The sequence below is a fragment of the Saccharomycopsis crataegensis genome (genome assembly GCF_037102585.1).
Source record: "Saccharomycopsis crataegensis DNA, jcf7180000000084, whole genome shotgun sequence".
NCBI lineage: Eukaryota > Fungi > Ascomycota > Saccharomycetes > Ascoideales > Saccharomycopsidaceae > Saccharomycopsis > Saccharomycopsis crataegensis.
The window spans coordinates 1,165,796-1,188,988 of NW_027043829.1; the positions used below are offsets into that span (position 1 = coordinate 1,165,796).

The 23,193-nt window shown below is 35.5% G+C and overlaps 6 protein-coding genes across 6 annotated transcripts; 3 read left to right on the forward strand and 3 right to left on the reverse strand. All coding sequences in view use genetic code 12, as the record gives it.

Annotated features, from left to right (window-relative positions):
* Nucleotides 1–1,112: 1,112 nt before the first annotated feature.
* Nucleotides 1,113–2,549, reverse strand: CHM7 (phosphatidic acid-binding protein CHM7; the record flags this gene model as incomplete). The annotated part of the gene is made up of 1 exon (XM_064997136.1): nt 1,113–2,549. The coding sequence occupies one exon, from the start codon at nt 2,547–2,549 to the stop codon at nt 1,113–1,115; it is 1,437 nt and encodes a 478-aa protein (XP_064853208.1).
* Nucleotides 2,550–2,852: 303 nt separating this feature from the next.
* Nucleotides 2,853–3,734, reverse strand: PEP8 (retromer subunit PEP8; the record flags this gene model as incomplete). Its single annotated transcript, XM_064997137.1, has 1 exon — nt 2,853–3,734. The coding sequence occupies one exon, from the start codon at nt 3,732–3,734 to the stop codon at nt 2,853–2,855; it is 882 nt and encodes a 293-aa protein (XP_064853209.1).
* A 373-nt stretch (nt 3,735–4,107) lies between these two features.
* On the forward strand, nt 4,108–6,807 carry VPS35 (retromer subunit VPS35; the record flags this gene model as incomplete). Its single annotated transcript, XM_064997138.1, has 1 exon — nt 4,108–6,807. The coding sequence occupies one exon, from the start codon at nt 4,108–4,110 to the stop codon at nt 6,805–6,807; it is 2,700 nt and encodes an 899-aa protein (XP_064853210.1).
* A 504-nt stretch (nt 6,808–7,311) lies between these two features.
* DOA1 (Doa1p) lies at nt 7,312–9,330 on the forward strand (the record flags this gene model as incomplete). Its single annotated transcript, XM_064997139.1, has 1 exon — nt 7,312–9,330. The coding sequence occupies one exon, from the start codon at nt 7,312–7,314 to the stop codon at nt 9,328–9,330; it is 2,019 nt and encodes a 672-aa protein (XP_064853211.1).
* Nucleotides 9,331–9,414: 84 nt separating this feature from the next.
* RFC3 (replication factor C subunit 3) lies at nt 9,415–10,413 on the reverse strand (the record flags this gene model as incomplete). Its single annotated transcript, XM_064997140.1, has 1 exon — nt 9,415–10,413. The coding sequence occupies one exon, from the start codon at nt 10,411–10,413 to the stop codon at nt 9,415–9,417; it is 999 nt and encodes a 332-aa protein (XP_064853212.1).
* Nucleotides 10,414–11,037: 624 nt separating this feature from the next.
* DASC09_035420 (uncharacterized protein) lies at nt 11,038–23,007 on the forward strand (the record flags this gene model as incomplete). The annotated part of the gene is made up of 1 exon (XM_064997141.1): nt 11,038–23,007. One exon carries the CDS (start codon nt 11,038–11,040, stop codon nt 23,005–23,007), a length of 11,970 nt encoding a protein of 3,989 aa, XP_064853213.1.
* Between the last annotated feature and the right edge of the window lie 186 nt (nt 23,008–23,193).

Sequence of the window (23,193 nt, forward strand, 5' to 3'; positions counted from 1 at the left end):
ATTAATATTGAATAATTGGCATTTTTTAATGAGTTTTTAAACTAACAATATATAGTATGGAAGAAATAAACTGTTAATGGTTTTTTCCCATTGCATTTGTTTGGAATTTATATGGTGAATTGTTATGTATGTTTGATTAATTCATTCCATTTTCATCTTTGGATTGACACGAATCCATTTTGATTGCATTTTGTGATGAACAACTATATATTTCATGCTAATCATGACGTCTCTCTGTAGACCAGGATTACAAACAAGTTCCTGAACTTTGTCGGATGTGTGTCAATTTGGAGAAAGTGGTTTTATTTTGATTTCAAGGATGTAATCACTAACAATTTTGATAGAGACCGGGATACTATTCATAATACACAAAATCTTTGTACTTAATATTTTTTTAAAATGTAGACTAACAGAGGACAAAGGCTCGCTCTGTTAATTGCTATAATAAGGTGATATTATAGTGACGGTATGTTCATGATGGTTCTATAATCAAAAGTGAATTTATTATCTTTCACATCCATGAAGTATCTAAACAGTTAATCATTTACAAGAACGCTTCTCAGAGAATTAGCATCCAAAGGCATAAAGCGATCTTATAAGATCTCAGGAAAATATATTTTCCTTTGGGTGTGAGATGACACCCCGTGTAAATTTTATAATTACGGTATTGAGTCACTTATGATTAATAGAACATGCCCAAGGACTACTCTCTCTCTGGCTCAAATAGGAAGGGGAGCTTGCGCAACCGCACGAAATGAACCAACCAACTTCTTTTCTTCAAGAAATCTTCTGCCAAGCGAGATACTATTATTCTGAGGAAATCTATTTATGAGTTTTGTACACCAAATGAGAAATAAGAATCAAACATACGGTGAGAATGTTTGTGTATACATGATCACTTTTGTTGATGTTGCGTCGCCTCTTGAGACTGAAAATATTACATAGAAAAGGAACCTTGTTCTGATTCTGGATTTTTCTTGTACTTTAGACATTGATTATCAAGCTAGAGATTTGTAATAAAATTAATTGTTGCTATTGTGATTAAATAAGTTAAATTTATCAAGTCATGGTGTTAATTCATTAGCAGAATACAATACAAACAGTTAGTGATTCTAAGCACTGAGGGCGGTTCTCTTCTCTTTTTTTTTCGCCTTCTCTCTTCTGGAGGTGGTATCAAGTCTGGAAGATGATTTATTCACCTTCAACTTCTCTAATCTATCAATAAGATTTTGCTCCATATCTTTATCGTCGAACTCTTCTTGCTTCTTCTTTTCTTGTTCTTTGCGAGCCTCATCTCTTTCCAATTCTGCCAATTCATCATCAATTTCTTCTTCATCAATCACGGTATTATTCATATCATTGAATTCGGTCAATGTGCTGTTGATCTCCTTGACCTTGCCAACTTCAGTGCTAATTTCCTCCATTAATGTATCAACCTTACCAATGTTCAATTCATTATTCAAATCTTTCAAAATAGTCTTAGAGTTGTTCAAGAGTTGAAGGACTTGAACATTACCACTTTGCAATTGGATATTGGAAAGCAAAGTTTCCAAATTATTCAAATTGCTTGTAGCATGAATCAAAGCACTTTCTATTGACTTCTTTGTTCTAAGCAAAAGTTTAAGATATTCACGATTTGTTGATTTATTTTTAATAAGATTTTGAACCTTTGTCTCATATGATTCCACCTTAACCGTAAGATTGTTGATTTTCATGTTAGTTAGCTTTATGTTGGCTTTTAATTGAGCAGTAGCAACATCCTCAACAGTGATAGTTACATTTTCATTTGTTTTTATCTTAATGACAGGATCAGGAATTTCTATTTTCTCGTTCTCTTTTGTTATTATTGGGTCGATCTGGATAAGAATATCATTTGTATCTCTCGACAAATATTTCAAGAAAATTTCGCTATCAAGTTCAGAAAAATGGTATTTCTCACTAAGTAGTTCTAATAATTCACTCTTGGTGAAGATAGGTGTACTATCACCTGAGGATTTCCGCAGTTTCAACTTAGAAAGAATTTTATCCTTCAACAGTTCCAACTTAGGAATTGACACAAACTTAGTACCGACCAAGTAGTTTCCGGTTTTTTCTTTATTAGCAGTTACGTTAACTTGTGTGCTGTATAAGCCAGACTTGGATAACACCCAGAAAAGTGAATTTTTAACTGAAATATTTGATAGAAAAGAATCATCGTACAATGATTTTTCCAAGTTGTTGAAATCCTTCAATTGAATCAACTTTTTGTCTGTGGGATCATTACAAATTTCATTAATAACAGTATCGATAGACAATGGCTTTAAAATTATTCTTGCATCTATCGTGTTGTTTATGTCTGCAGAAATGCTCAATTCTTCGATTAAATTAGAGGTATCAAGGGTAACACCATCCTGAGACTCAATGATCTGATTAATTAACTTCTTCCATGCCAAAATATTCGCTTCATAACCATCAGGATTCAGCTCTTTTAACTGATCAAAGTTGGAATACAAAGAACGAAGACGAGTCTTCTTGAATAAGGAGTTGGAGTCCACTAAGGCTTGGTACATGATGATATAGTCGACAGCAGGCTGTTGTAGAGCGCTACAGGTTTGTTTATCTATCCCTTGATTATTTTTAATTTTTCTTTTTCCCTCCCTGCACTACATCTTGTAGACAGCACCTACAGATAGCAGGAGAAATCCCAAAAGACCAGCACAAAACAAAAATATATAAAAATAAAAAACATAAACAAAAAAATACATAAATATATTAATAGATGTTAATCTCGCCGTGAATCCTTCAGTTCTGAGTAGGCTATTAACTCATAATTGCGTTCCCAATGCCAATACATGTTTGAAACATAAAAGAAACTAGTCCCGATAAAGAATGATTTCGCTTTGTTTAAAGTATCTCCTAGCATCTTCATCAATGAGCACTAAACTCAAGAAAGTTCTGGTTGAAAATTTCTTGTTAACGTCTCTAAAAGTTGGCGTCAAGTCATAACCTCTCAAGAATAATCTTATAGGTATTGTTTCACCCCTCACCGGGGCACCATCCATAATTTCAAAGCGAACGAGAGTTTGTGAGTCGCTAATTTGGTTGGCTCCAGATCCCACTGTTTCCCTTCGGATTAGCGACAACTCCATATGTTTAATTTTTAACCTCACTAGCAAGAAATATATTCTTCCCACTATCACATCCTTTAAAGAATATCTTGACTTGGAATACTCGAATTCTATATGTAAACAATCTTCAATGCCAACATCCATCTTGACAGTTGTGGGAGTGTCAGGAGGATTTTGTTTGGCGTATACCCATAATTCCTTCTCTCTTATCACGTCCGCGGATTTTCTAAGCACAATACATTTTAAGTAATATCTGAGTCGCACATTTGTACCTCTGTAACTTTCAAATTGTTTTTCAACATTCTTGAACTCAAAAGAGTAGTTTTCTGGGTGATTCAATTCGGCAGGTGCCGAAAGTTCTTGAACGAGGTATAAGAAATTATCAAAGTTCAAACCGTCATTGTTTGTATCAATTGTACCTATAAGTTGAATCTTGATACCTAAATGCTCAACTCTTCTCCCATCTTTAACTCTGATGGTTACTTGACCTTTGACACTTTCTCCATCTTCATATAATGGCAACTTCTCTTTGCGCCCGTTCTTGTTCTTGACTTCAACATGTTTTCTTGTATCTTCCCCAGACAATCGTACCTCTATATCTAAAGGAGCTTTAAAAAACAATGACATTCTAAAAGAATTCTCAGCTGGTTTTCTTTATTGATTTAAATATACGTATATGCCAAAGCTATGTCGTTCGGCCCTCACTATCTTCCAGTGTGGTGGTAATTTGTGTGTTCTTTTTATCTTCTGGAGTTTTCAACCGTCCGGCCGTACTAATAACCGCCACGGGTGCGGACAGAATTCCAAAAAAAAAGTATTTTGGTGTGCGCCAAAAATCCCATTGATAACACCTAATAATTTCGATATTAGACAGATACATACCATACACCAATCATTTGAACATCTACAACTATTTTATATTCCAATTGTAGTAAAAAAAAAGGTGCCCCAATTTAGAAGACTTCAAATATCGGTGACGCCAGTTACTATTTCGTTTATCATGCCGCCATCAGCTACCAACTTAACTAATGATGAACAAATGCTTCTTGTCAATGAATCACTCAATACTATAAGACAGCAAACTATTCAGATGAAGAAGTTGTTGGATGTGAAAGGAAAATCTATGGAATCATTGAAACCTGCTTCAACTTTGCTATCCGAATTAAGAACTTCTAATCTATCTCCGAAAAATTATTATGAGCTCTATGTTTCAATCTATGATTCTTTGGAATATTTAGGAAATTATTTGAAAGACAACTATCCAAGCAAGAATCTCAGCAACCTTTATGAGTTGGTTCAGTATGCAGGAAATATCATTCCCAGATTATATTTAATGATTACCGTTGGCACAGTTTTTATGTCTGTTCCTGATGCTCCTGTTAAAGAAATTATGAAGGACATGATTGAAATGTGCAGAGGTGTCCAGCACCCAATCAGAGGTTTATTTTTGAGATATTACCTATCCCAAAGAACTAAGAACTTATTGCCAATCTTTAACGATCCGGCAAATGGAACATTACAAGATTCAGTCAACTTCATCATTACGAATTTCATTGAAATGAACAAATTGTGGGTCAGACTACAACACCAAGGTCATTCAAAAGAACGCAAGAAGAGGATCCTGGAAAGACAAGAGTTGCAAATTTTAGTGGGTTCCAATTTAGTTAGGCTCTCCCAGTTAGAAGGGGTTGATAAACATTACTATAAAGAAACTATTTTACCAGCTATTTTAGAGCAAATAATTCAATGTCGTGATATGATCGCTCAAGAATATCTTTTTGACGTGATCATCCAAGTTTTCCCAGATGAGTTTCATTTATACACTTTGAGGGAGCTTTTGGACTCCACCATCAGCTTAATTCCCCAAGTGAGCTTGAAAAAAATTTTAATAACTCTTCTAGAAAGATTAACCACTTACATAGATAGAGAAAGCTTGGACGGAATTCAGGCTCTTACCATTAATGGGAAGACCGATGATGAAGAGGGAGTAGAGGGCGATGAAACTGCTGAAAAGACTCATAACAAGAAAATTCTAGAAAAGGCCGAAGAAAAAGAGGCTACTGTTACTGAGGGAACAGCAACTGAAGAGTCTAAAACACAAACCAAAGACGAGAATATTGATGTCGAGGCATTGTTTAATATTTTTTATTCACATTTCATCAAATTAAATAAAGTTAGACCAGATTTAACGATCGACGATATCACAGCGTTATATTATTCATTACTGAAATTGTCTTTGTCATACTATCCAGATAATTTTGAAAATGTGGATCTTATTTATTCTGAAACGCTAAACAGATATAATGAGCTCAAAGATACCGTGGAATCGTCTAATGCTTTGACGGAAGAAAATTTGAAAAACATTTTGTTGCTTCCGCTTAATTTTTCATCCTTAGTCTCTAACGATGTGTCAAAAAAGGAAAAATTAAACTTGAAGTTGTTGCTTAATTTAAAAAATTATCAATCTTTATTGAGTGCTCAATCTCTGAAAGTCCAAGTCTCCATTTCCAATGAAATCCTCAAGACTCTTCTACTGAATAAATTCAAGTTAGAAAATGAAGAGCAGATTGAAAAAGTTTTCCAAGTTTTAGACTCAATAATTTCTAACAAAGAGACAATTACTGTTGCGCAAGATTTGAAAGTGGAGGAAATCAATAAGCGATCTGAGAATGCTGGTGGTGAGGTGAATGAATATCCATATGAAACACTGGTTAAGCAGGAGAACTTGGCCAAATTATTCCATTTGATCTATAATTCTAATCCAATTGCTCACTCGAAACTTCTTTCCACTGCTCAAGCCTTTGTGAGCCAGAAGAAGAACAAACTTACTAAATTTCTATATCCTTCATTGATATTCGATTATTTGAAACTTATCAAAAGATTACACTTCAGAATCGGGAAAGTTAGCCAGAAATCCATGAATTTCAGTCCTGAGTTGAAATCTGAGCTAATTGCTAGTTATGAATTGGAGCTTAAAAGTGTTTTCCAGAAGGTTTCCAAGTTAGCAGATGAATTATACAACCAAGGCGAATTGGAATTGTCATTGAAATTATTGATTTCAATTTCAGAAACTTCCAACGCAATTGGAAACAATGGGTTCACTAACGAGTTTTTCATCAAAATTTACTCTATCTATGAAGAGATGATTAGCTCAAAACAACAATACCAGATTATCATGCAATTAATTTCCACCTTGATTACATTTTACAAAAGCTTTCAGAATGGGACCAATTCTGATAAAGAAAATTATGATTTATTGATTACCAAAGCCGTTTTATATTCTGCAAGGTTACTCAAAAAGCCTGATCAGTGTAGAGCTGTGTTTTCTGCGTCTCACCTTTGGTTCCAATCTACAGTTTTAGCATCAACAGATCCATCAGCGCCCTCAACAGATGCTTCCGCTGAAGAAAACGACAATAAAAGAATCTTGGAGTGCTTGCAAAAGTCTCTTAGAATTGCTGATAGCTGTATTGAGAGTTCAGTCACTGTTGAATTGTTTGTGGAGATTTTGAATGAGTGTATTTATTACTACATTCACAGTAATTTCATTGATGCCAATTATATTAATAATCTTATTGAATTGATTAAAACCAACTTGTCAGAAGTTGATGATTTGCCTATAAAACATTTCAAAAGAACATGTGAATATATTGCAAGACAAAAAGAAATTGATGAAAGATTTCAACTAGTTAGATATTAAAATCAAGCTTAGCTTAGTCGTTACCCCTTCTTCCCTCTCCTTTTTTTTTTTTTTGTCTTTTTTTTTTTTTTCTACTTTCAGTCTCTTTATGGTCATTTCCTCTTCTTCTCGATGCTACTAATACAAAAAATAATTTCGTGGTTTTTAACTTTTAGGCATGCTCACCTAAAGCTCTATAATTTTGCGCATGACATACGGTGCAGAAACATCCTACCCTGTGACACAATTGTTGTGGCTGAGATTTTAAATCTTCATGAGAGGACTAAGATTAAAAGTCAAGTAAAGATGAATTGGTCTGAATCTTACATTCTCATGCTTCTATTTTTTCTCGCCTCTTATAGACTCAGTGCTATGGCTGTTCCTACAGCCCTAATCTATAAATATTCACTTACCCGCCTCGTTAGATGATACCCACTATGCTCTGTGCACTACATTTGATCATAACATTATTTGACACAAACACACAATATGGTCAAGTGGCAAAACACTATTCCATAATAAATAATGGCCTTCAAAGAGTATAAACTTTCTGCCGTGTTAAAAGGGCACGATCAAGATGTCAAGGATCTTGATTCCATTGATAATGATACTATCGTTTCTGCATCAAGAGATGCGAAAGTATTAGTCTGGAAGAGAGAGAAAGATGGCAGTTGGAGTTCATTCTTGAATTTCAAGTCTGAAAAATTTATTAATTCGACTACTATTGTCAATGATAATGAGACAGTTGGTAAGCATTTAGTCGTATCTGGCGGTCAAGATCTGTTGATTACCATGACAAGCTTGGAAGGTTCTGTTGATAATAATACAACCAACAGTGGCGAGGATCCCTGGTATAGTGAGCCGGAGTTTGTTTTGCTAGGGCATGAAAAAAACGTTTGCTCATTATCTTCTTTTGCAAATGTTGCAAATAAGAATTTGATCATTTCCTCCTCTTGGGATGGTACTGCCATTGTCTGGGAAAACAATTCTTTGAAATATAAGTTAGTGGGTCATCAAGCTTCCATTTGGAATGCACAATTTGTCTCAGAAGATGACTTCATCACTTGTTCAGCGGATAAGACTGTAAAATTGTGGAAGGGAAATGAATTGGTTAAAACTTACACGGGAATTCATAGTGATGTTATTAGGTCTTTGGTTGTATTGGACCAAAACACATTTATTTCTGCTTCCAACGATGCAACAATTAAGTTTGTTGATATGGCCACAGGCAATGTCTTGAAAACTCTCTCTGGGCACAACAGTTTTATTTATCAGATTAAGTTATTGGATGAAAATACATTGATAAGTTGTGGTGAAGATAAATCCGTGAAAATTTGGGATATTTCAACAGGCAAAGCATTACAGACCATTTTTGTACCAAGTATTTCGGTATGGGCGGTTTCTATTTTGGAAAATAAGGATATTGTAGTTGGTGGTAGTGACGCTTTCATAAGAATTTTTTCATCTTCACCGCAGAGAATAAATGAGGCTTTAAATGCGGAATTGGTTAGTGAGATTCAAAATCAATCAATCAATCCTCAGCAATTTCAAGAGATCGATAGTTCCAAAATTTCAAGCAACGATGTCTTAAATGTTCCAGGCACAAAGGAGGGGCAGACTATAATGGTCAAAGCCCCAACAGGAGTTATTGAAGCATATCAGTGGTCTAATTTCACTTGGCAAAAAATTGGCGAAGTGTTGGGAGGTGCTGGTACTTCTTCTAGCAATGTGGCTTCTTCAGGAAAAAAGGTAGAATATCAGGGAAAATATTACGATTTTGTGTTTGATGTTGATGTTAAAGAAGGACAACCTCCATTAAAATTACCCTTTAATTTGAATGATAATCCGTACGCTGCGGCAGAAAAGTTTCTTGCTGACAATGAATTGCCTATGAGTTATTTGCAAGAAGTTGTTGACTTTATTTTAAAGAATACACAGGGCATTTCCTTTGAACAGTCATCAGGTATCCCATTGAATGATCCATATGCTGACAGGAACCCTGCTGCTACATTTATTACTTTTGAGGCGTTCAAAAAACCATTAATCATGAAGGGAATTGAATCATATAACTCTAAGATCGAAGATATCAGTGATAAATTAGCTCTTAGTGACTTGTCAGAAATAGGTTCATTATTGGAAAATGCTTCTCTACCAGCAAATTGCGCCAAATTATATGATTACACCAGGTCTATGATTGAAAAAGGTGAGTTGGTGGGTTATGATTTGTTAAGAATTATCATCAAGAACTTAGAATATAATGATGAAATTGAACATAATTTATATAAGGCCTTAGTGATTGTTGATGAAGATGTGATCTCTAATGGTGATGCTGCCAAATTGGTTATGATCGGGAGATGCGTGTGTAATTTATTGGCCAATAATCTGAGAAATGAGAAGAAGTTTGGTAAGAATATCTTGAATCCAAAGAAATTAGACGTATTCTACAGGAATAAGGTATTGAACAACACAGATGTCAAGGATTCGGTCAAAGTAAAATTATCCAGCACAATAGATGCTTTGAAAAATAATTTGCAATTAATTTGAGTTACTTAACGAGTATGTATTTCCAGCTAAAGCAAATGGAAAATAAGAAATGAATGCTATAAGACTTGTATTGTTACATGATATTTAGTAAGCTTCGCCAACCATGGCATCCTTGATGGTTGCAATGACAGCAGAACTTTGAATTTTGGTGTTCCCACCTTTGCTGATACCATACTCAATCTCGCTTAGTCTCTTTAGAATTTTGACTCTCGTCTGCGGTTTCAATTTATAGCTGTCCAAAATTTCAATAATCCCACTTAGAATATCAATAATTGCCAAACCCTTCGATTTTGTAACTTTTTCAAAATACAAATAGCTAGTGGTGAAATCCTCTTTCAAAATTGAATCCAACAACAGGTTGATATCATCGGGATTGGCATTACCGATACACTCGTAAACCATCTCTTTGGTGACCTCGTCGTTACTTGGATCATCTAAAGCAGATTGACACGCTTGCAAGACATTTAACGACTTTCTCATATCACCCTTTGATAATTTCAATAAGGCATCTGTTGCAGGCTCACTAACTTTTAAGGTTTCCTTTTCACAGACATATTTTATTCTTTCTTGAATCGCCGACTCTTGCAATGGTTGGAATCTGAATCTGGTACATCTTGACAATAATGCTGGATTCAACTTATGTGCATAGTTGGCGAGTATTACGAATCTTGCGTTTTTGGTATATTTTTCAATGATTCTTCTAAGAGCATTTTGAGCGACATTAGTCATAGAATCAGCCTCATCCAAAATGATTAACTTGAAACCTTTATTGAAAATTTGCATTGTGCTCGCAAAGTTTTTCACCTGCTCTCTAACCACGTCGATACCTCTATCATCAGATGCATTCAATTCCAAAATCATTGACTTATAATGCTGAGGACCGTAGATTCTTTTTGCCATTGCAAGAACTGTGGAGGTTTTACCGGTACCAGGAGGCCCATAGAATAGCAAATGAGGCAACTTCCCTTCATCAACAAATTTCTCCAACGTTACAACGATCTCTTTTTGACCGTAGATGTCAGACATCGCGCTAGGTCTGTATTTTTCAACCCACGGAAGGTTTTCAATGCTTCTTGTGGTCATTTCTTTATATTTATATTTTTATGAAACTTCGATTTTTGTTGTTGAAGGAACCAGAAGTGTAGATAGAAGATAAGATCATCTGTTAGTTTGGCTTCTCTAAGAAAAGTAAAAAAAAAAAAAAAAAAGAACGCGTTCGCGACTGCAAAAAAAAAAACAAAAAAAAACAGAAAATACGAAAAAAAAACACAACGAAACAAAGCAACAGAAAAACGTTTCTTTACGTGGGTTAGTGTGTCCCCCTCACAAATATATCTATGGTTCCATGTAAATTAAAGGCATCAATCAGTTCCGCCAGTCAAAGGGGAGAAATATCCACTTTATAGTACAATTTAGTCAGGTAGGATATATCTCCTGTGATATGCATATTTATATACGCGTGTCACAACATTTATACATCATCACACATAATGCACGTGATCAATCTTACTTCCAGTACTAAGAAGATCCCACATTTTTTTTCTTAACATTGAAGTGATACAGAGAGGTTGACTTTTGACATCCATCATCAATTGTTTCGTTGTTCAAGGTGTATTTTTTTTTCTGAAGATATATTAGATTGAAAGTATACCACATAAACCTTTCGGTCATACTCGTTCTGAGTTTCTTCAATCAGTTACTTGAATCATGAGCTATACTGAACAAATCAACACCTTCTCTGAAAAGTTGGGTGGTGACCTGGACTTGAAAGCAAAACATACTGCTTTGATGGAGTTATGTGATGTATTAGAGTCCTTTCTTGGTTCAGGTGAATATGGATACTTCCTAGAGAAACTAGTTCCCATATTTGTACAGTTATTGGAATCTGTTGCCATAACTTTTTCTTCTTTATCCTTAGAACACAAAATCAGAAACTCAGTTTTGGAAATATTTCACAGAGCTGTTTGCAATGATATACTTTCTCCATATGCCCCAGAGATTCTCGATCAGATGCACAAGGTTTTAAGAACAGATAATGAGGATAATGGTGTGTTGTGTATGAAGGTGATTGTCAACTTGCACAAGGCGTTCAAAAACAATTTGTTCGAGAAGGTACAACCTTTCATTGATACCATAAATGAAATCTACGCGAATATGAAGACAATACTTCCTCTATACTTCAATGATCAGACTAAAGGTGAATCGAATGGAGAGGGCGATGTACCTATGGAGTCTGTGGCATCACCCCAATACAACTCAACAGGCAATAACAATGAATCTCAAGCAAAACATTTGGTGGCATCTATGAAATCTTTTAGAACATTAGCAGAATATCCCATCATTCTAGTTTCTTTGCTATCATCTTATAAACAACTAGTCAATACTGCCTTACCAACATTCATCCCGTTATTAATCAACTTCTTACAGTTGGAGGTTGATGCACAAAAACAGGCGAGAGAAGAGGCCACAAAAAGGAATGAAACCTACACTTCAGTGTCACCAGAAATTAAGGATAGAACGCTTTATGGTGATTTCATTCTCAGTCAAGTTAAAGCAGCCTCTTTTTTGGCTTATATATCAATAAGAGGTCATTCTGCAAAGCTATTGTCTGATCATAACTCTGTCATTCCAGATATCATTTTGAGGCTATTACAGGATTGTCCTAGTGAGCTATCATCGGCCCGAAAAGAATTATTACATGCTACAAGGCACATCTTGTCAACTTCATACAAACCTTTCTTTCTTCCTAAGTTGGATTTATTATTCAATGAGAAAATCTTACTTGGCGATGGATTTTCTGCGTACGAAACATTAAGGCCATTGGCTTATAGTACAGCTGCCGATTTCTTGCACAACACCAGAAGCGAATTGACTTCAAGCCAGGTATGGAAAGCTGTTATGATGTACTCACGCTTATTGCAAGATACCACTGTTATTCCAACTGTGCAGATTATGAGCGCCAAATTGTTACTAAACTTATTAGAGAGAATAAATAAATTACCCAGCAGCGAGGCGAGAAGACTTTGCTTTATTATCATTGAAGCTTACACTAATAGATTTGAAAGTTTGAACGCTGAATATAACTCAATTATGAAGCGTCTGAGAGAATATAAATCGGAGAAGGAAAAATCTGAGATCACTTTGAAAGATAGTACTGAGAATAGATCCAGAGACTTAAACTTCATAAAAGAGGAAGAAATTAAAGTATTGAATGATGAGGAATTGGATATAAACTATATCATCAAAAATGAAACTATTCAGCCTGATGAAGATGTTGACATGAAAGACAGTCATGTAAACGAAAATGACCAAACGCCAGAGTTCGAGGACTTAACATTGTTTGATTTACAATATGAGTATCCAATTCAAATATTTCAACCATCAGATACAGACCCTTTGAAGGATGCGAGATATTTGTTCCGGACATTGTTAAATTTCTTGAAAACTGTGATCTTGTTATTGAGGCAAACAAATCCTCCACCTCCATCACCCGACTATAATGTGCAAGCATGGAATAATGTGGCTAGAATGTTTGATGTTGAAGAAGTCAATATCTTGAAAAAGCTTTTTAAACAAAGCGTGATTTGCTCAAGATTCTTTCAAAATCCTAAAACTACCGATATTACTGAGAAGCAAAAAGCATTTGACATTAGACAACCCAACTTGCCAATATCGGCCTCGAAAGATGAAAAGGATTTAATGGAAGTCATTGCGGCGATGTTCCTGAAAATAGACTTATCAACTTTCAATGAAATTGTGGTTTCAGAAATTGAATTTTTAGTTAACGAAATGGTGAATTATGTTCCTTTGCTTCATTTAGCGCACTTCTTTTTGGGGAGTGAGGTCACCTCTTCAAACTTCTTAGGAATAGTACTAAATTATTTGAAACTGAAATTGGAAGTTTTAGATGAAGATGAAGCCATGACTTCACACATTTTCTTGAGATTACTCAAATTATGTTTACTTTCTTTGAATCTCTATCAGACAAACAATGAGCCAATTGTGACTATACATGTTAGGGATTTGATTTTGAAATCTTTGGAATTATCCACTAAGGCTAAAGATCCAATAGTGTATTTTTATTTGATAAGAACATTGTTCAAGAGTATTAGCAGTGGTAAATTTGAATCAATTAATAGTGAAATTTTCCCGCTTTTACCAAGTTTATTGAAATCATTGAGCAAATTAATTGATGCGGCCACCACATTACAAGAAAGGGAAATTTATATTGAACTTTGTTTGACTGTCCCGGTTAAGATAAATAGAATGGTATCCTTTTTAAAATTTTTGATGAGACCAATAGCACTTGCTCTTAATGGGTCTCATGATTTGATCACTCAAAGCTTAAGAATGTTGGAGCTATGTATTGATAATGTCACTGCTGAATATTTGGATCCAGTAATGGACCCGGTAATTGATGAAATAATGAAGGCTTTATGGAAGCATTTGAGACCATACCCATACTATTATGTTCACAGTCATACTGCTGTTAGAATTTTGGGAAAATTGGGCGGTAGAAACAGAAAATTCATAAAACCTTCGGAGGATTTAACGCCCCAAGAAACTTTGAGCCAAAGATTAGAGATATTAGTCCTGGTAGATAGCTTGAAGGGGGACCAACTAATATCAGTAACGACTGGTGTAGAGACTGCTATCAATATGTTGGAAGATCCTAGGCAAACATTAGACCCAAAAATTGCCACACATTATCGTATAAATGCTTTCAAATACCTTTCCTCAGTTTTCAAGCTCTTTGTGGATGGCAAAGATATGCCAGGTAATTACTGGGAATTAGTAAAAGAAGGTGTGCAATTTTTGCTCAAGGACAAGATTGAAGATGAAAGAAGTCTTGAAAATATGGTGATTAGAGATCAAAGAAAATTTAATAACCAAGAAAAGTTAGCGGAAAGACTTTTGAATTCAATATTTTTCTCAGCGTCAATTAAAGAACTTAATCACGAAGTTAATGAATTGATTCAGAATATATGCAGGCATTTTACACAGCTCTACATTGTCAAGCACATAATCAAAAGACGAAAAAATGAACGGCACTTTTCAGTCAATGATGGAGAAGGAAAGGTCTTCATCAATGAACATATTTTGTTGAACAGCATTGTTTACGCCTTGAGTTCTCACCTTGAGGAAGTTAAAGAAGCCGGTATTGCTGCAGTGAAATCAATGTTTGATTTCTCAGTTTCTCTTTTTGGATCAATTGAAAAGAGTTTAAATTTTATTCTATTGCGTTCACTATCAGTGGTGTTTTTCCATGCCTGCTACGACGAACTTTATTATAATAAATATGGTGGTGTTTTGGGTCTAAAAGTTATGATTAAGGATGCTAAAATACCAATTAAGTGGTTCTCGAAATACCAAGTAGAATTGGTACGAGCTTTGTTCTATGTTTTAAGGGATACACCAGAAAATATGCCAGTCGCGGCGGTGGATATGTCAGTCGACCTTATCAAAACAATAATCAGAGGATGCAACGAGGGGACCAAGAACTTGGATTGCTTATCATCTAATTTAGTTTCTTCTTTGGTATATGATTTGGCGAATTCCAATAAAGTCATAAGGCAGACTTCTAAGGATTCTTTAGAAATTTTGGCGGATATTACAGGGTTATCTATTTCCAAAATCATAAATCCTAGTAAAACACTTCTTTTGAATCCTATTTTCAGTAAACCATTGAGAGCACTACCTTTACACATGCAGGTTGGTAATATTGAAGCAATTAATTTCTGGCTCGTAGTTTCTGATGGGGAAGATTCTTTCAATGAAGAAATGAAACGGCTATTACAAGAAGCCATTGCTATTTTGAACACAGAAGACTTAGTTCTTGTTGGTGGAAAACGCCTTTTTGAATACCATACTCGTGAAAAGCTTACAGAACTTCGTGTTGTTTGTGTTAACCTTTTAAAAATCGTCATTTCAAAACCAGACTATCCAAATGCTCCAAGAATGGACATACTTTCAACCTTATTCAAAGCTCTATGCTCTCCAGAATCGAGAATAATTGAGGCATCCTACTTGGCATTGAAAGTTGCTCTTTCAGAAAGTACCAAATTACCACGTAACTTGCTTCAAAGTGGTTTAAGACCAATGTTAATGAATTTAGCTGATCATAAGAAATTGTCAGTGTCCAATCTTGAAGCTTTAGCGAAGTTGCTAGTATTGCTTATCAGCTATTTCAAGGTGGAAATTGGAAATAAATTGATGGATCATTTGAAAGCATGGGCAACTCCACATACTCTTCATGTTATTTCGAGTCAGGATTTGTCATCTAACTCCACTATAAAAATTGTATCGGCGATTTTGAACATTTTTCATTTGCTCCCCGAAAAAGCCCGGATTTTTATTCCAGACATTCTTTCAATATTAAATTATCTAGAATTTAACTTAAGAAGATGTCAGGGCTCACCGTTTAGAGTGCCGATCGGAAAGTTCCTCAATAGATTTGCTAGTGAGACTTTCACTTATTATTTGGATAACTTCAAAAGCACTCAAGACAAACTCCCTTATTTTATTCAAGAGTGCCCTGAACTTAAAAATGTCGCTAAGAGCTCATTTTCAAAATTGCTTGAATCAGTATCATCGGAATCCGATTTTGCTATCAAGGTTATTAAGTACGGTAATCTTATCAATGTTGCTACTGCTATTTCAGAGTCTGAAAGTGAGTGGATATTTGAAGAGAAAGCGGTACTTGAGGAAATGAGAAATTTGACACAAATGATTGTTAAAAAAAACAATGAAGATCCTTTTGATAAATCATATCATTTCCAATTATCTGGTGCGGTATCTAAGTTCCAAAAGGTATTTGCGATTTACTTGAGACACTCTAAGGATCTTGAAATGTTAATTTCTTTCTTGAAATTTGCCTCAGAATCGCAGTTGGTTTTGTCTGTTGATTTTGAAGAGTTTGTTTTTGAGGTAACTGCCAAATCAAATGACACTGAGCTCCGTCAAGATTGCCTAAACAAGTGCGTTACTATTTTCTTGGAGCCTGCCGAGTCTTTGAAAACCAAAGTTATGCTTTCTAAGAAGCTACTTCATCCAATAATACTTTTTGAGAACCACAAAAATGGTGGAATTAAGAAACTATGTGAAAAAAATAATGAACTATCTACTGCGGAATGGCTTAACTCTGTCCATACTAAGATCTGGAAATCCACTGGTAATATTGTGATGAACCACGCTGCCGGAGAGGTCGATCATTATAGAATGGAATTACTTCAGATGACCGCTTGTTTGATCAGCATGGCGAAGGACGTCATTGAAAATTTGAGAAAGGATGTTATCAAATTCAGTTGGTGTTTGAATAGACTAGATGATGCTTTAACCAAGAATGCATCTTATTTGACGAGCTGTTACTTCATTAATGCATATGCTACTCCTTTGAAGATCAGAACTAATTTGCTTGTTGCTTTGCTTAGGGATAATAATAGTGATATCAAGTATTTGGTTCAGCAATCTTTGGATTTGATCGCTCCTGTAATGGGTGATACTGATGACCAAAGTGAAAAAAATATTTCTTGGTTGAAATATCCTAGAAGAGTTATTTCCGAAAATGGTTTTATGGTCAGCAATATTGTAAATGTCTATAAATTTATGGTCCGCCATAAGGACATATTTTTCTATGCTAGGGACCATTTCATAAGTACAATAATTACTGCAATGGGAAAGCTCACCATTTTGCAAAACACTTCAACTGATAATCAAACACTTGCGTTGGATATTGCTGAGTTGATACTATACTGGGAGAAAAAAACGAAAGAATTAAAGACAAAGGAAAGTACAAAACTTTTGATGAAAGAGAAGAAGGATATAAAATCTGGTAATAATGATAATGATTACGCGACTCTGTTGTCATACTCTATTCCGTTTGGACAAAAGGAGGCGTTTATTACCTTTTTGATAAGATACGTATGCATTAATACCCAGAGATCTTCGAATGGTGATTTAGGTAAAAGAGCTTTGAATGTTTTATACGAGTTGTTGAGCCCTGGATATTGGTCTGATGTAACCGTGAAACTATCCTTTTTTGACAAGTTCTTGATTGAGCCTGATTTTAATAATGCTAATAATAACAATATTTTATTGTACTGCATTAACTCATTGGAGGTTTTGAGTGTTTCGTTGAACCATAAGAGCAATGAGTGGATCATTGATAATCTCCCAGCCCTACAAAATCTTTTGGATAAGTCAATCAGGTCTGACAATCATGATGTTCAGGAGGCATTGCAAAAAGTCTTGAGAAGTATTTTGAATGCTATCAAGGAAGAAACGGATGAAGATCAAGAATATGAACCTGAAGAAATCAAGAACTTCTTGAATCTATTAACGAGTGTCATATCAGATGACTTAGGTAATACATCGTCACTAGCCGCTGGTGTAACTTTGTGTTGGACGGTCACCAATTATAAGCCAGAAAGACTAAATAACCTATTCCCAAGTATTATGAAAACTTTTGGGAAATTGTGCAAAGATCATGTCACAATAATAAATCAGAAATCTGGCGACCAACAATCCAAACTGGGCGAAGAAGCTAAAATGACTACAAAGTTATTGGATAGGCTTCTATGTTTTGCTGCCATGAGAATTTCACATTTAGGAGACCAACGTCGTATTTACTTGAGTCTTTTGGCCCAACTTATTGAAAAAACTTCAGATCCTTGTATTTTATCAAGGATTTTATCGATTGTTCACGGGTTCATTTTTAAAAAAGATAATCTTTTTCCAACTACCAAAGAAAAGGCTGCTATTTTGGGTAAAATGATGGGGTTTGAAACAAGAAAAGATATACCAAAATCATTGGCTAAAAGCTTCTACAAAATTATTATAAAAATTTTTGAAGATGACAGCTTCTTATATTCTGACTTGACTCAAAGACTAGAGCATCCTTTCCTTATTGGTACAAGGTTTTTCGACGTTGGTATAAGATCAAGATTGATGAAATTTTTGAATGAATGCATTGAAGACGGTATTGATAAGAGATTGAATTATGTGATTAAGGAACAGAATTGGGAATATCTTGCGGATTATCCTTGGTTAATCCAGGCCGTTGAAATCTTATTTGGGTCTCTAAAATATGAACAGAGAGCCCAGCTATCTGAAAAGGAATACAAATTTGCCCCATTGGAGTACTTCAGGGAAACTATAGTTTTGAATGAAAACAAAATCACGGATGACTCCAAAGATGAAGAATTTGCGCCATTTATAGCAAAACATAAGAGATTTTTGAAGGAAGTAAGGAGTGTAACTGTTGGTGATATTTTCATACCTCTTATTGAAGTTTTGAGAAGTGATACAAATGATGTTAATAAAACTTGGGCAGAAATCTTTTCAGTGGGTTATAAGGGAGTTTCTGATTCTCAGAAGGTTGACTTTGCCAGAAGTTTCTCTTCTTTGTTGGCAAAAGATTATCATTTGAGACAAGTCAAGCTCAAGCCAAATGTTATTCAGGGATTGTTGGGTGGTGGTGAAAGGTGTGAAGATCTCCATATTCCTCCGCATCTCGTCAAGTATTTGGGCACCACTTTCGATGCATACTATTCTTGTATGCACATGGTCGAGAAGGTAATGGAGAGTGATAATAAAACTGTTAAAGAAGCAGCCGAGGATGCATACTGCGAAATTCTATCGAAGCTACAGGAGTCTGATTTGTTCGACGGTTTATGGAAAAAGAGAGCAAGATACAGCTCGACGAAGGCTGCTATATCTTTTGAACAAATTGGCATATATGACAAGGCTCTTAATTTCTACGAAGATGCGCAGATTGAAGCAAGAAATGGGTTTGTTCCATATGGTGATGCCGAGTATATGTTATGGGAAGATAATTGGATCTCATGTGCCCAGAAATTGCAGCAATGGGATGTTTTGGTGGAATTAGCGAAAAATGAGACTTACACAGATTTACTTTTGGAATGTGGTTGGCGAGTTGCCAATTGGAATGACGATAAAGAATCTCTTGAACAGTCAATAAGAAGTGTTATCGATGTGCCAACCACTAGACGACAATTCTTCCATTCGTACCTTTTGTTTCAAGGCTTCTGTCAGCAAGAGAAAAGTGTTGGAGATTTAATGAGATCGTATGACGAAGGTATTCAACTTGCATTATCCAAATGGAATTCCCTTCCATCTAGGCCTACAACTGCTCATATTTCATTACTACACACCTTCCAACAATATATTGAACTAAATGAAGCCACAAAAGCCTATGGGTCAATGATCACTACCAATGCTCAAAATCTGGAATCGAAACTTTTAGAGTTACAGGGTGTTCTACGAGCATGGCGTGAAAGATTACCAAATTTGTGGGATGATATTAGTATTTGGAATGATCTTTGTACGCAAAGATTGCATGCTTATAATCTTTTGGGTGTGTTGAATAGACCTTTCCTTGGCTCTGCTAACAACAATAACATCAGAAGTTCTCGTGGCTATCATGAAACTGCTTTTATGATTAACAGATTTGCTAATGTTGCCAGAAAGCACGGCATGCCAGAGGTTTGTGTTACTCAATTAACGAAAATCTACACGCTTCCTAACATTGAAATCTCTGAAGCGTTCATTAAATTGACTGAGCAAGCCAAGTGCCATTACCAGAGTGGCAACGAAATTAATAGTGGTTTGGATGTGATAACTAATACCAACTTGAGTTATTTCAATGCTTCTCAGAAAGCTGAATTCCTAACCCTTAAGGGTATGTTCCAAGCGAAATTGAATGCATTTGATGAAGCTAACCAATCATTTAGCAGCGCGGTTAACCTTGATCGAGATTTACCAAAGGTTTGGGCTGAATGGGGGTTCTTTAGTTATAGGCTTTTCAAACAAGGATCTCGGAAGCCAACACAAAATCAAAATCAGCTATTGAAGTATGCTGGCAACTCTTTAACTTGCTTCTTGAACGCTGCTGGCTTGTATAAGAGTGATAAAAGCAGAAGATGTATTGCTTTGATTTTATGGCTTATAAGTTTGGATGATCAAAAAGGCACATTAGCCAACGAATTCAATAACTTCAAGGGTGAAGTTCCTGTTTGGTATTGGATTACGTTTATTCCTCAGTTATTGACGTCTTTATCTCATCGAGAAGCCAAGATTGTTAAGCAGATTTTGCTCTTGATTGGCAAGAAGTACCCACAGGCACTTCACTTCCCATTGAGAACTACCAAAGAGGATCTTTTGGCGATTCAGAAACAACTTACAGCTCAAGCAGGTATGAAAGCTGCGGCGGCAAAGAAGGAGGAGCACAAAGAAATAAGCAAGCAGGACCATTCAACTAAAGAGATTAATAATGAAAAGGAGGAGAAAGAATTAGTGCTGACAGAAGTTAAGGTAAAGTCAGAAACCAAAAATATAGATTCTGATGTTGAGATGAAGAATGGTTCTGGTGATGAGGAGAAATCTGAAGAACATCAAAAATCAGCAAGTGGGGAAAATAGTATTGGCTCGGAAAATAATCGGAAATCAGAAGAAAACCCCGCAGAAACATCTAAAGAAACATCTGAAGAAAGACCTGAAGGGAGCTCCGAAGAAAAATCAGAAGGACAAAAAGAGAAGTCTGGGGAAAAAGCTGATGAGAAATTGGAAGAAAAATCGAATGAGAAACCTGAGGAACAGTCTGAGAAATCTGATAAGAAGCCTGAGATAGTTGAAGAACAGCCTGAGAAGAAGTCTGAAAAAGAATCTGAGGGGATCTCTCAAGAAATATCTGCAGAGAAACCAGAAGAAAAACCCAAGGAGAAGTTAGAAGAAAAGCCAGAAGAGAAGCCAGAAGGTAAGTCAGGAGAAAGATCAGAAGATAAGTCAGAAGAAAAAACAAAGATCAGTGAAGAGTCTAATGATGTGAATACCATTAAAGTAGAAGCTTCTGGCCTAGAAAAGGAGATTCCAACTGATATTATAGATGGGAATAACGAAACACTGACTAAAAATAGTAATACTGGTAATGCCGATAACAGTGACAACAGTGCTGGTGCTTCACAGGATCAGAAAGGTGGTAAAATTGAAGAAAAATCAACATCCTCTACGTCAACAAATGGTGGTCAACCATGGGAGTATGTAGAGGAGATTATGTCCGTTACTAAAACATCATATCCTCTATTGGCTTTATCTTTAGAGTTATTGGTTGATCAAATCACTCAAAGGTTTAAATCTAATGCTGACGAAGACGCATATCGTCTTGTTGTGGCGTTATTAAATGATGCTATGTTATCATATAGCAGAATCCTGAACCCTGAGAAAGATATTAGACTACCCCAGCATATGGAGAACAATATTAGCAGATTTGCTGGCACTGTTTTGCCAAAACTTATTAGAGTTGAGTTTGAGAAAGATTTGATTGAAAGCAAGCCTAATTTCTTAGAGTACATTTCTAAATTAATTGAGTGGAGAGGAAGATTGGAAAACAAATTGGATAGAAGATTCAACAAGATTAACCTCGAAAATATATGCCCTCATTTGACGGAATTCCACCATCAGAAGTTTGAAGGTATTGAAGTCCCTGGCCAATATTTGTTGAATGAGGATACCAATAACAATTTTGTCAAAATAGAAAGATTTCTTCCAACGTTGGAGATTGTTCGTGGATACACATCATGTTTTAAAAAGTTGCAAATCCGTGGTCATGATGGTTCCATTCAGCAATTTTCCGTGCAATTTCCTTCAAACCGCCATTCCAGAAGGGAAGAAAGAATTTTCCAAATGTACCGAATCTTGGGGAGCGTACTTGATAAAAAAGTGCAATCTCGCTCACGGAACATCAAATTGACTGTTCCGACCGCTGTTCCGTTGTCACCACATATCAGGGTGATTAAGAATGACGAAGAAGATGTCACGTTGCTCAAAATTTATGAACACCATTGCTTGTTCAAGAAGCAAAGATTTGATGAACCATTTTTTTATACGGCAATGAAATTGCGAGAAGCTTTTAATTTAAGTGGTTCAGCCAAGGTGGACATCGTCAAGGTTAAAATGGAAATTCTAAATGCTGTTCAATCATTGTACACTCCTACCACAATTGTTAGAGATTACTTTTTCAACTTGTATGAGAAATATGAGGATTTCTGGATTTTTAGAAAGCAGTTTACTTCTCAGTATGCTTCCTTCATATTTATGACTTACATGATGAGCATTACTGGGCGTCAACCACATAAGATCCATATGGGTACTAAATCAGGAAGTGTTTGGACATCTGATATGTTATGTAACAAATCCGCCAATGTGAATTTTCCAGGAGTCTTTGGCCAAAGTCTTTTGAATCCAGCTTATCAGCGCAAATCCCCAGTGATTCATTCTAATGAAACTGTTCCATTCCGCTTGACGCCAAATATCCAGAAGTTTATTGGCGAAATTGGCGTGGAAGGTATTTTGTCAGTATATTTCTTGGTTATTGCCCGATGCTTTAGTGAACCTGAGTTTGAGTTGGACCATTACTTGAATTTATTCGTTAGAGACGAGATTATTGCATTCTTTTCACAGAATATGCGCTCTAGCTTCCAAGGAGCATTGCTCAGGGAAATCGTGAGGGTGAATTCTGATTTAATAATAGGTAATGTTGTCAAGGCTGGCTCGGTTAATAATTCTAAAGTAGCTACCCAAAATGTGAATGAGTTGATTTCTCACGCTGTGAACCCAAGGCACCTCGCTCAGTTTGATTCCTTATGGAGATCTTATTTGTGATATGAGTTCTTTCATTTCTTTGTATTATCATTTTTATTATCATTTTTTTTTTCAGATCATTTTTCATTATTATTATTATTATTATTATTATTATCTCGTTTTTCTATTGTTATTATTATAATTTATCTTTTTTTTTTTTTTTCTCTTTCAGTTGATAACTGAAAAATCTACAGTTTGCTACTTGTA